General features: G+C 36.0%; 2 protein-coding genes across 2 annotated transcripts; both read right to left on the bottom strand.

Annotated features, from left to right (window-relative positions):
* Positions 1-429: 429 nt before the first annotated feature.
* On the bottom strand, positions 430-876 carry LOC147557070 (uncharacterized). The gene has a single exon (XM_086658745.1). It carries the CDS (start codon positions 874-876, stop codon positions 430-432), a length of 447 nt encoding a protein of 148 aa, XP_086514871.1.
* Positions 877-9166: 8290 nt separating this feature from the next.
* On the bottom strand, positions 9167-13641 carry LOC147557069 (sodium/calcium exchanger NCL-like). The gene is made up of 7 exons (XM_086658073.1): positions 13112-13641; positions 11842-12030; positions 11501-11682; positions 11277-11398; positions 10771-11047; positions 10278-10607; positions 9167-9571 (listed from the first exon to the last, which is right to left on the bottom strand). The coding sequence occupies exons 1-7, from the start codon at positions 13500-13502 to the stop codon at positions 9323-9325; spliced, it is 1740 nt and encodes a 579-aa protein (XP_086514199.1). The 5' UTR covers positions 13503-13641; the 3' UTR covers positions 9167-9322.
* Positions 13642-13870: the final 229 nt, after the last annotated feature.

The raw sequence follows: 13870 nt of genomic DNA, 5'->3' as shown, positions 1-13870 counted from the left end.
GCAGCTTGAAGCTTGCTGGAGCTGCTGCTGCCGCGAGTTCCATGGCCGTGCGAGCTGCTTTGAGTGCTGGCCGCGGCTTCCATGCCCGTGCTCTATGGTGCCGGCCAAGTTGGCCGGCACCCCTCCTTCTCTCTTTCAACCCTCTCTCAAACTTTCTCAAAAATCCAAGAACCCTAAAGAAACTTCAACAAACCCTAGCCTCTCTCTCCTTTCTCCCAAACTTGTGTATTCTCTAATATCTTGTATCATGAATGAGGAAGAAGATGAATAGTGTATTTGACTCAAACCCTAGACTTAGTCAACCTTGACTTTGACTCAAACTTGAGTCCATTGGGTGCCTCCAAAATCTCAAACCCTAGACTTAGTCAACCTTGACTTTGACTCAAACTTGAGTCCATTGGGTGTCCTAACTAATGGCATTTGAAACACTCAACAATAGCTTTGTTTTGAGAGCCTTCCTCGCTCTCTACCTCGACCTCCTTGGAATGAGCCTATGCCCCGTCCTTTCCTTGGCTTATCATCATAAGAGATTGTTAAGGCTTGTTCTTCTTCCTGGCTTTCCTGCATTTTCTGTTGTTGAACCAATAGACTTTCGTGGAGCTCATCGATGGTCAAGGTATCTAAATCATTTGACTCCTCAATCGAACATACAACATAATTAAATTTTGGAGTCAAAGATCTCAAAACCTTACCCACCACTGTATTTGGCTTCACAACTTTACCATTCACTTTCATCTTGTTCATAACTGTTAGATTTCGGGAAACATAGCTACCGATATTTTCTCCTTCCTTCATAGTGAGCATTTCAAACTCCTTCCTTAATGATTGCAACTGTGCTCTCTTCACCTTGGTGGAACCTTGGTACTTCTGCTTCATTTAATCCCATATCGCCTTCGACGTACTTTTGTCAAGAATTGTTTCCATGATTTCTCTTTCAATTACATGAAACAGGTAATTCTTTACCTTCAGGTCCTTGAGCTTAGCTTCTTCAACGCCCTTCCTTTACGTCTCACTTGTTAATGATATCCCGGTTGTTGGTGTTGAAATCCCTTCATCTACCAGATTCCACATCCCTTTGCTCCTCAAGAAATTTTCCATCAACATCGACCAATACTTGTAATGGCCATCGAATTTGGGAATTAAGACTTTCTCTGAGATTGTCATGCTTCGCTCTCACTTTCACACTCCTACTTAGTCAGGCCCCTTTTAATGCTCTGGTACCAATTGTTATAAGTAAGAACTTAAAAATTTGAATGAAGGAATGTTTTATTCGATTCAACTTACTAATAGCTATATATAACTTTTACACAGAAGATAAACTAACGGAATTGGCCCTTTATAAGGCTATAATAGTGGATAGAAAACAAACTTTAATTTCTCCTAAAGACTATGACTTACTTCAACAAACAGACTGACTTGTAATTTCAGAAAGCATATAAAAATATCTAACAAAGAAAACTTCCCTTTCGATCTAGTCGAGAGGTCCGAGAGATGGCAGAGAAAACTTTGATGATCAGTTGATCTCCCTCCCGAAGATATTTGGTTTCTCTATAACAGTATTGAAGTAGGTTGACTGTTATAATAAAATGCTTCCCTCTTAGCGAGGATTTTTCTCCTTTCTACCGAATTTCCCAATGGAACTAGATTGGAGCTTTATCTCTCTAAGTTCTTAATCACAAGGATAACTATTAATTGGCAGAGAATTCATGTCATAATAGCCTACTGGAAACCCTATACTTTTGTCCTAAGAAAAACTCAAAAAATTAAACCTCTGCCGAATTCGTAATCTCGTTCATCTTTCAAGGTTTTGAAATTTTAAACTTTGACGAGGCTATTAGAGTCGGACTTCTCCTCGTCATCGACGGCATCAACTTCTTATTTATTCCTTACCATTTTTTGTTTTTTTTTTTTTTTTTGGACTTGAATTCTTTCGATTCAAAGCCTCGTTCACTCTTTGCCTCTTTCTCCTGCCGTCATTAATAAGTTGGCCTTTGATTAGGGCATCACAGATAGGTTGTTTTGTCTCTCTTTGGATAATGCTAGTTCAAAATTTTTTTTGCTGCAAAATTTAAGAGTTTGATACCACATATACCTATTCATAGTGATTTGTTTCATGTAAAATGTTGTAGTCACAATTTGAGTTTGGTTTTACAAGATGGTTTGGAAGTTCCTGATTTTGTCCTATGTTACAACACTTGAAAAGTAACATGGAGTTTATTAGGGTTAATTATGTACTTTCTGATCAATCTAATACATTATGTGTTCCAAATGGGTCAAGGAAAAAAGAAAATGCAACTTGATGTGAAACATAGGTGGAGTTCCACTTATTTGATGTTGAGGGAAATTCTACCTTATAGGCATGTTTTACTATTTTTTTATATTGATATAAGAATCCCATTTCTCCCAATTAATGAAAATTGGATGTATGTTGAATTGTTGTATAAGTTTTTGAAACCTTTTTATATATATGAAGTTACAAAGTTCTTTTTTGGTGTATCTTATGTTACATGTTGCCATGTTTTAAAACATTAACTTGAGATTGGTGTTATAATCAAGGCAAACAAGGGAAATCCCTTATTTGGTGTGATTGTTTTTGTAATGGAGGCTAAATTTGTTAAATATTGGTAGGAAACTCCAACTTTGTACGGTATTACATGTGTTCTTGACCCAATTAAAAACTAGGGGTGAGCTTGTTGTAGATTCACTACAAGATTGCTTTATATATCATCTTGTAGTCGTAAGTGTACTCCTTCTCAAATGGGTCAAAATATCATCTTGTAGTCGTAAGTGTACTCCTTCTCAAATGGGTCAAATTATGATAAACTTAAGAAACTATTTTCGAGATACACTGGGGCTATAAATAATAGGTTGCAGTCTTTGACATCTACATCTCCTAATTCTTTTCAAGCGACTCCAATTGTGTCTTCTTCTTCTTCTGGACGTGCTACTTTTGCGAGAGAATTAATAGAGGGCGTCACGATCCTCTTGTTGCTGCATTTGAAGAAATATCAAGGTATAGACATGAATTTGAGCCTGTTATTAATGATATGTCTAAGTTAAGTGTTCTTGATTGATGGTGAGAAAATGAGAAGAGTTACATTGTTCGCTCCATTACTGCACAAGATGTGCTTGATGTTCCTGTGTCTACTGTTACTTCAGAATCTGCATTTTCTATCGGTAAACGGATTCTTGGAGATTATTGTAGTAATTTGACTTCGGATATGTTAGAAAATTGTGTCATTCTTAAAGATTGGTGGAACACTAAGTACAAAAATATATTTAACCCCATTAACCCTTTTGATGAGGCAAAGTATGAGGATAATAATGATGATGAGTCTGCTCTAGCTCCACCCTCTACCTGAAAAAAAATGATATACTCGTGACATTATTGCACAATAATCCGACTAGTGGTTGGCATTGTTGCATATTTTTCTCTTTGTTTGTTTTATCCAAGTCTTTTAACGTTGTTGCTTACTTTTTTCCTTGTTTGATAAATTACAACCGAGTCTGTTGATATTGGTGAAGGAGATGTCCTTCGACCAAATATGCAATGCGAGCAATTTTTTGTATATGACAATTAATGAAGAAGATCATCAAGTCCGGACGATATAGGGATCGTAATGTTTAGCTAGAAACCAACTACGTCGTCGAATCACGGGGTGATTCGCGGCTAACTTCGTCTAGTTCCTACATCGGGTTACACAAAAGAGAGTCAATTTGATCAGAAGATATTACTAGAGGGATGAGACATATATGCACGGATTGGATCTGGGAATATGTCCAAAAGGCCAAGCGAAAGGCTTAGGCAAAGATAATACGAAGGTCGGAACTAAAGGTTTTGGTCTGGCACTTAAAGGCCCATTAGTGGGTCGTCTAAGGCATGGTCGACAACACTAAGTAAGGGTCGTCCAGACCTATCCCTTTAGGGCATAGGGAGGCCGACCAGAAGAAATTTCTGGAAGGAGTTTCTAAATTCATGAAATTCCTAAATTTTGATCAAAGACACTTTAGAAAACCTAATTAGGGTTGGACTCTAACTTTGTGATTCTATATAAGGGTCTTATTAGAAAATAATTAGGTGCGGGAAATTCTCAACGAGATTTTTTACTCTACAATATCAAGTAGAGAAAGAAAGAGAGAATAGTTCCTAACTATCTCTCTAGTCTAAAGAAGGTGTTCTTCATCTGACCACCATAAGGTTCTAGCTAAACTTGAAGGTGTGAGATCAAGTTGGTTAATCGATGTCTCAAGTAGAGGAGCTGCAAATGGAGCTCTTGGTCTTCTTATATTCAACCGTATTAGTCTGTGGGAAATAGCGATTAAGGTAATAATCTCTAACTTCTTAGTTCATATTTAGCTTATGCATGAGATTCTGGGGATACTAGTGTTAGACATTAGATGTCTGAGATTCTGCTTTGATTTTTGCTTTGATGTTGCTCGTTGTTGTTGGCTACTACTGCTCCTTGCTACTATTGGTTGTTGCTCCTTGTTGTTGCAGTGTTGTTCCTTGTTGTTGCAGCCTGCTCATTGCTGCTGCATCTTTATGTTTTTTTGTGGATATGAAGTTATGAACTATTTGAATCTTCATTACTTTATTCTGATGGTTGTGATAATTGTGAACTTTGATTTGACAGTTGTGTAGATAATTAGATTTGAATTTTAAATCCTATGAAGGTCGAATAGCTCGAATCGATTGGCAACATACTGGCGAGTCAAAATTTTGAATCTAAGTATCGACACAGTATGTCTAAGTCTAATCCAAATTTCGCTCTAGTCATGATATTTATAATTTTACATTCTAATTTCTAGTTGTTTTTTATTTTATTTTTAAGTGCAAGTATTAAGTTACATTGAAGGTAATTTTTTCAATAAAAATATTATCGTTGCTTCTGTTTTAGGCATTCTACCCGATGTCCGGACGACCATCGTCTGGCAAGTCCGCCTACAAAAAGGGTCGTGGACGGGCTTCTTCACAAAGTAAATTCCGTTTAGTCCAACGGTCCAAGCAATCATTGATGGCATGTGGTCGTTCTGCCCGGACCGGGAGAGTAATTTCCAAAGACAGCACGTCCGGTCCGATTCCCACCCCTAGGATGGGGTCAGCAACGGGTACCTGCATTGTATTTGAACCACTCTTCTGAAGATTTTTTGTCACTGTAAGAGAGTAGCAAGGTCAGAGGTTATAATTATGAAGATAACTGAATTACCTGTCAATTCTATAGGCACACTCAACTTTAAAGATCAGCACATGTCCTTGATAATATCACTCTCCCCACATGTGTCGGTGACTTGTATGAATTGGTTACTAACTACTTTAGTTAGTTACAACTGATTCACTCTTTCTCTCTCTAAGTTGTCTAATTAAGTGTATTCTATATAAAGATAGATGAGTGATAACTTTGTAGTCAGTTGTTCAAGAAGTTTAATAGAAGTTTTTTTACTTCAAGAAATTCATGAAATTTTACATGGTACCAGAGCCAGTATATATTGCTTAAGACCCCTAATTTAATTTCCAAAATCAATTAGATTCAAGAACTCAAAGAGAAGTTAATATTCTGTCACCAAAGAATCAGAGATATAGTCTTCATCCCGAATGAGTACTTCACCACTGAATATGAACACTAATCAAGGTCAAATTTCTTGCAATCCAAATTACTAGTCTTATATATGCTAGATTAGATGGCTCCAATTTTCTTGTTTGGAAATATCACGTAGAAAATGCCTTGATTGGAAATGACCTAGTGTGCCATATTGATGGCACCTATAGTGAACCCCCTCAATTAATTGTTTTGGAAGGAAGATATGTAGCTAATCCAGCTTATCCTCAATGATGGAGAAATGATAGTTTTGTGAAGGCTTGTATTAAAGCCACCATTACCCACTCAATTGCTTCAGATATTCTAGGTTTAAAAACATCTAGAGAAATTTGGTATTATTTGGAAATGATATTTCTTCAAGAATTTGAAGCACAAAAATCTTCATTAAGAAATAAGCTTCAAAACATCAAGAAAGGATCAACTTCTGTATCTGAATGCTTGAGCAAAATTAAGACTCTTGTTAACTCTCTTGTAGTTGTTAATGATAAAGTTAGTGACTCTGAATTATCAAGAATTTCTTTACAAGGCTTAGGGAAAGAGTATTCTCAATCTGTTATAGCTATACAAAATAGAGATGGCTTTATAAGTTTTGCAGAACTCAGAAGTAAATTAACCCATCATGAACAATGGCTGAAAGAACAAGAAGCAATTGATGATCCAAGTAAAACTTATTTTGTCAAGAAATTTCCCAATTAGGGTATTATGAGAACATCCAATCTGAGATCTTTTAACCAGAATCAAAGTGTTGAGTCAAGTCAGAGAACACAATTCAAACCAAATATAAGACAAACTCAAAATCAATCACGAAATAATTTTTATGATTATACCACTGTGCCTTGTGCAATCTGCTACAGATGGGGGCATACAACAAGACAATGTAGGATAAGATTTACAGATTTCTCAGAATCTTCCAAGTCTACCCAAAGAAATTTTGCAAATTTGCATTTACACGAGGTTGAAGAAGATGATGAATATGGAGAAACAATTGATCAACAAGAAAGTGAAGGGGAACAAGCCCACTTTAGTGCTATGGTTGAATGTGATTCTTCTAACACTGAAAGCACCTATCTTTCTTCTTGCACAGTCAAAGATAAGAAGCGGATTGCTGATACAGGAGCAAGAAGCCATATGACCCATACTAAAGAAAATTTGATCTCTAATACTCCTTATAAGGGTTCAAATGGAGTCATGATTGGAAATGTCAACTATTTGGATATTGCTAGCACAGGTCTAGCTACCTTGGCTACTAGTTCAATTACCTTCTAACTCAAAAAGGTCTTACATGTTCCAACTCTATAGAAGAATCTCTTGTCCATTTCAAAATTCACTAAAGAAAAATTTTGTAGTGTTGAATTTCTTCCATGGGGATTCTTAATAAGAGACTTATGGTCTAAAGATGTCATGGCAAAGGGACCAATGGTTAATGATCTCTATTGCATTGATTTTCAGATGGATCCTTATTTCACAAAGATAAAGGAGCCTGAGGTAGCATATTTAGCAAAAGCTACAGCTGAAGTGTGGCACAATAGACTTGGACATGCATCAAAGGAGGTTAGCTTGTCTCTAGAAATAGATAACAAGATTAAATCACTTCCAAGAACTTCAAAAGTGTATGCTCCTCTTCCCAATTAGGAAAGGGACAAAGATTACCTTTTCCTCTATCAGAGAGCAGTTAATCTATTCCCTTACAGTTGATTCACTGTGATATTTGGGGTCTAGCACTCATCACTACTAACTCTGGTATAAGATACTATATACTCATTGGCGGACCTATGTGAAGACCAGCCTAGGCAGTGGCCCAGGCTGGATTTATAACTTTCTTACAAATATGCAACAGATGTGGGCCAATAGCTCACTGGTAAGAGCTTTGCCTTGTGCTCTAGACGTCAGGAGTTCGACTCCCCTTACGTGCAAGGGATTTGTTTTTTGGCTTTTCTTTGGGAAGTGTTAAAGACACTCCCTATAACTACGAAAAGCGCCTCTATTGAGTCAAAGTTTGTGAGGGAAACAGGTGCCTTTGCAGTTTTCTGGGAGCATCTTTAAGACTACCCCTTTTTAGCACTAATTCTCATTTTGTCCTCGTAATATGAGTAACTTACAAAAAAGACCTCCAAATTTTACCAGCTTCTACAATAGACCCTAACCTAATTTTCTTTTATCTTTATTCTTTAATACATCGTAATTAGGCTTGCCCCGGCTAGCTAAAAATCCTGGTTCTGCCCCTGTATATACTATTCCTTGATGATTACAGTAGGTTCTTTTGGGTCTACCCTATGAAGTTGAGATCAAATATCTTGAAATGTTTCCAACACTTTCAGACACAAAATGAGAAACTCGTCTCATTGGCAATCAAGTGTTATCAAAGTGATGGTGCTCTTGAATTGAATAAAGGGGAGTTTCAGTCTTATCTTACTAATTGTGGCATTGCGTTCAGGAGTACAGATATGTCAGTCCCTTCTTACCATAGTACCTATTCTTTGGATGATCAAGTTTTCCCTTCTCCAACTTCCTCCACTTCAAATCCTTTTCAGTCCTTATCTTCTTCTCCTCCTCCAAGCTCACACCAAATGGAGCAGCCTCAGTCTTTGAGTGAACCAACTTCAATGGTTATCCCACCCTTGTCAGCCTTGAATGCTCATCTTATGCAAACAAGACCAAAGAGTGGTATCACCAAGCCAAGGACTATTCCTGATCATGTAGCCCACAAAGAAGCCATTAAACATGAACATTGGAGGTTGGCAGTGGAAGATGAGTTTAAAGCTCTTACGAAGAACCAGACTTGGTCTCTCACACCTAGACTACCTTCTATGAATGTTCTTGGGTGTAAGCGGGTTTTTAAAGTTAAATATAACTCTGATGGGTTTTGTGATAACATGGCCCCCAAATATCTAGCATCCAGTTCAGTGTTCCATGCTAGAACTAAACACACTGAAATCGATTTTCATTTCATTAGAGACTTGGTGATGAACTCTACTCTGGAGATCAAGTTGTTCCCTCTGAGGCTAATCTTGCTGATAGTTTCACTAAGGGTATTCTCTACTCTCAATTTGATTTTATTCGATGAAAACTCATGGTTCTTCCTTCTGTGAATCATTCATTTGAGGGGGGTTGTAAGAGAGTAGCAAGGTCAGAGGTTATAGATGATGAAAATAACTGAATTACCTGTCAAATCCTATAGGCACACTCGACTTTAAAGATCAACACATAATGTCTCTGATAAGAGTACTCTCCCCACATGTGTCGGTGACTTGTGTGAATCAGTTACTAACTACTTTAGTTAGTTATAACTAATTCACTCTTTCTCTCTCTAAGCTGTCTGATTAAGTTGTATTCTATATAAAGAGATATGAGTGATAACTTTGTAATCAGTTGTTGAAGAGTTTAATAAAAGTTTTTACTTCTAGAAAATCATGAAGTTTAAGCAAGTGAAGAAGGCCGTTTTTTCTTCTATTGTAACTGAAAAAGACTCATAACTCTACATAAGTGTTTTAAGTTTTTAAGCACCGCTAAAATTAATTCGATCATTGCTCAACTATGCCAAGTAAACCACATTCATCTTCAAAAGAACATTGAATAAAAATACAACTTCCTTATAAAAAATCAAAAATTTATACGATACACAATTGTTGTGTGTATATACATGAGATTGAATTTATCTCCCAAAATAACACAAACCCATTAATACATGTTGAAAATCTTTTTTTAGTTTGAACTTTGTAGACGAATTAAGCCCAACCAAAGAAAGTTTTGAAAACATAAAGTGAAGAGAGGGAAAACAAGTAGAGAAGATAAGCAATGAGACATGTCCATAGAGGTAAAGTTCTGCAGAAGCAACCAACAAGACCCATCACAACGCAAACAATTTGAACAACAATCACCTCTGCCGAGAAATTCCATGCTAAGCCTCGCACGTAAACTATCCCTAAAAATATTGATATTCCAACTATGTTGTTCATGAAAACCGCACTATATATCTGCATAAAGATATCATAAATGTTATTTTCTTTACATCTCCAATCTATGTCATGTAGCCTCGGATAATGTAGTACGATATATTTTTTTGCATAAGGGTATAAGGATTGTGTAGGGTTACTATATATACGGAGGAAACAAATGTTATAACTATTTACGATGAAGTGTGATAATCCCACGTAGCTCAACGGAACATCCATATCTTGGATTATAGGTACAAACTCAAGTTTAGTAAGTGTGGAAGCTTTTCCCAATGGACGGCCTGGGCCTGAAACAAAATACTGTGCCCTAAAAGATGGTACCAAAGACGGGTATGGTCGTCTCTAAGGATGGGGATATGTCGTAATTCCACATCGTTCGTATGAGTGTCCGCGACTTTGGCTATAAATGCAAGCTCAAACATGTCAAATAGAAAGGCTTTTCGAGTACTTTCACTGCCAGAAACAAAAACTTGTTCCTATAAGACTGGTGTGCGCTCAAGTAGCAAATGCAAATACATATTTGGAGTTGGGACCATTGCATCTAGATAGTGAAGATAAAAGGTCATAGTGGTTAATAACATTTAACCTACCGTATAGAAGTCATTCTAAGAGTTATAACGTCTAGGAAACGAATAAAAAAAGTTGGAATAATGCTATGAAGGTAATAAAGTCCATACGTTATATATTAAGAAAGCAACATACTTAATAAAAGTAAGAATTGTATTACCTCAGAGAAAGTTAACGAAGCAGAGTGTTCTTTTTTCTCACGCATAGACCGAAGAGCAGAAGCGGCTTCTCGATAGTTAATCGCTACGGGCAACATAATAAAAGAAGCATGAAAAGAACTGATATTTGCAGCAGTAGAGAAATTCATAACAGCATCAATGAGAGGTGCAGCAAGTAGTCCAAGAATACTAGTTCCAAACACCAAAAAAAATGTAGCTTTAACTAATTTTCTTATGACATTATCAATTCCATGGAATTCTCTATGATCTATTTTCATTTCATCTTTAGTTTTCACCAGCAATTCTTGCTCTTCGTCTTGGTTATTTGAAGTCTGCAATTAAAATCACTTCAGAAATTGTTATAACTATCAAAACAATTGTTACGACAATTTGTAAGAGTGCAAGCGCTGAGGCAATAATATATAGATAGGTCTGAGCCTACTCGGCTACTCCTAGTGTACCTTTCGGAAGAAAAGGGAAAGTAAAGAACTCTACCTGAGATGTTTTACTCTGAGGATTTTGTTGGCATCGGCGTTTACGATCTTGCTTATAAACGGAGTGTTTAGTTTTAGATAACCATGAAGATATTCCTCCAACGAATTCGTTCTCATCGATACGAGTATCAAGAGATGTATCAAATTCTTCCATTATTTTACCTAAGAAATCTTCTTCTTTCAAGCCTACTTCTTCAAATTGAATTCCTAGTATCAACCCTTTTATTTCTTGAAGAGTTACATACTTATCATTGTTCGTATCAATTTTCTGAAATAACCTATAATAATTTATATCAAAAAGTGATTAGATTTGCACAAAAACATAAAATGGATTACAAAAATCAACGGTTTTAAATTAAAAGAGACGACGTTTTCGAGAAACCACACTAATATGTTGCAAATATGGAAAACTATTGACACATTATTTACCTATCTCATTAAACCTATTATTTGTGGCAAAGAAATAGAAAGAGAATGAAAAAGAAAATAAAAGAGAATAATACTAACTCTTTTATCACAAGTACTTTCGGCACACCATCATCGCTGAGGAGCTTCCCAAGTATAACATTTCCCATATATTTACCTAATACATATTCCAATCGACGATTCTGAATCCATGGTTGAAATACCTATACATTAACCTCAAATTAATCTTCTCTGTTTAACAGTTTTTCTTCCTACAAACATCACTTTCACACATTGTAGTAAATTTAGTAAAACAACATAATTACCTGATAAACACAGTAAATGACCAAGAAACCAAGGGAAATAAATAGAGCAATGAGGATTGAGATATGTCGGCCGGAGGATATGCCGAGAATCTGTGGTATATGTGCAACTATAAAAGGGATTATAGATATCATCATGATTATTGCAGTATAACTTGTTTCGACGTCGATTTTAACACCAAAACCTGCAATTTGGAGTTAATTAGATTTCTTTATTTATTCATACAACATACTTACAATTTTATTCATTTATTTGGTCTTTCTCCCATGTGGGACTATATATTCTCACAAATGAAAATGACTCTTGTAATTTTGAAAGAGGGAAAGTAAGAGAGAACTCTAACCAGTGAGGGATGGTAGGGGGAATTTCTTGGTATTGGAAGGTATTGAAGGAGTAGAAAGATTGAAGGAACCAACAGCAAGACATGAACCATAGAGTAATGTGAGGAGAATGACAGTGGAGCCAGCAAGTATGCTTATTCCTGTTGTCACTTGATCTTGAGCTGTTGCTTCACTCCCATAAATTCCTGTTGCTGTATGTACAAAAATATAACCAACCAACAAACTTAACATTTGAGCCTTTTTTTTTCTTTAGCTAACAAATGATTAATTATTAAAAAAAAAAAAACAATGCTTAAATTGATTATGCCCTTGAGAAGTGCTAAGATTGGTATTTGGTAATTCCTTGAAGTTCAAGTTTGTTCATGACCAAAATGAATATTCCCATGCATTACTAGTGTTTGCTATGAGAATAGTCCTATTGTGCACAATATTCATGACCACGAATATGATATTTAGGTTCTCGTGGATTACATAGGTTCGGTCTCGCATTACTTCTCTAGTTACAACCAAACTAATTGAAAATAAAAATCAGTACATCTTCTTTATTTGGTCGAACTCCATCAGAATGTTTTGAATTGGTCTTACTTGCTTTAGCCAGTCGAAGTTCTCCAAGGGAAAACTTTTCCACCATTCTTAAGCGACATAGTTGATTTTTATTGAATTATATATATCAAATGCCAAATGGATGACACTAGTTGATATATTAAAATTAACCGCCTAGGCTATGACATCAATCTCGTTAAAACTTAACCAAATCAACAATATTAAATTTTCTTTCCACCACACAAGAAAACCTAAACCGGTCCTATCCATGCTATTTCTATATTGTTCCAACGGCGGCTTCTGTCTATTTTTTTATTATCATTTTTTTAATGAAGTTTGATGTTGCATTACTTAAGGTTGTCTTAATTTAATTTTTTAAACCTTAATCTATCCTGCCATGAACCTTCCACAAACATTGAATAATTTATGGAACTTTGAAACTTTAGTAGTTGAGATGTAAGTCTTAACAATCCTAAGTACTGATTAACAATAATGATCTTAACACCACTTACATTTGCAATAGAAGAAATAGAACTTCCCTAAGAAAATTAGTGTGCGCGCACACACACACAGATATATACACACACACACACACCTGGATAATAAGCCGGTATATATGAATTAGCTTGAAACTTTGATGGTTGACTTCATCTAAAGATCAATCTAACTACTGCCCTATACAATACGTTCTATATATTGTGATATGTAAATGAGTTTTGTGTTACGTACCGAGGACTAAAATGGCTTCGGGTAAAGACCCAAGGATATGAAAAGCACTAGCACCAAAAACACCAGGACCAAGTACCTTAAACAAAAGGTCACTACCCATAGAAATATATTTCTCACCATGAAATAACAAATACTCATATAGAAGAACAAGAAACAAATTTCCCCATAGACTTGTTGTGCAAGGTAAAAACCCATACATAGGTTCACAAGTAACCGTAGACGATAATCTATCAAGCGAATGGAAAATTGGTTCTTCATTTATGGACTCATTCATACCCGCCTTGGAGACGATATCAGTGGAATATTTGTATGTAGTTGTAACAATCCGGCCATTTCCCATGTTGAAAAGTAAGGAGAAAACTAGTATGACAAATTTGAAGTTCTTCACCATTTTGTGAGAGATGAGTTTGGTTTGAGAGAGAGGGAGGAGGAGCAAAATCAACCAGAAGATTCAAACTGGGGAGAACATCTTATATAAGGGAGTAAACCACAGGGCAGCCGGCAGCAGCCGTCTGGGACTTAAATAGAAGGTGGAGTTAATAACTAACGTGCTAATTAAAACTTGAATAAAATTGGATTCTAGTCCTTTAATGTCTTAAAGGATTTTGAGTTTAGCCCAATCTTATAGAAAACATGTGAAGTTCTTTTTGGAAAAGCTTTGTGCCTTTTTACTATGTAATTTCCATTTTCCGTTATAATTGATTTTTCACTGTAAATAACTATTGGAATTTTAGAAAATTTCATGATATAATAAACAAG

Source organism: Eschscholzia californica, unplaced genomic scaffold, assembly GCF_041429995.1.
Source record: "Eschscholzia californica isolate CP2 unplaced genomic scaffold, dmEscCali1.0.p SCAF_2, whole genome shotgun sequence".
NCBI classification, from domain to species: Eukaryota; Viridiplantae; Streptophyta; class Magnoliopsida; order Ranunculales; family Papaveraceae; genus Eschscholzia; species Eschscholzia californica.
Note: the sequence above shows the minus strand (reverse complement) of the source record. Positions and strands in the feature narration are given on the sequence as shown.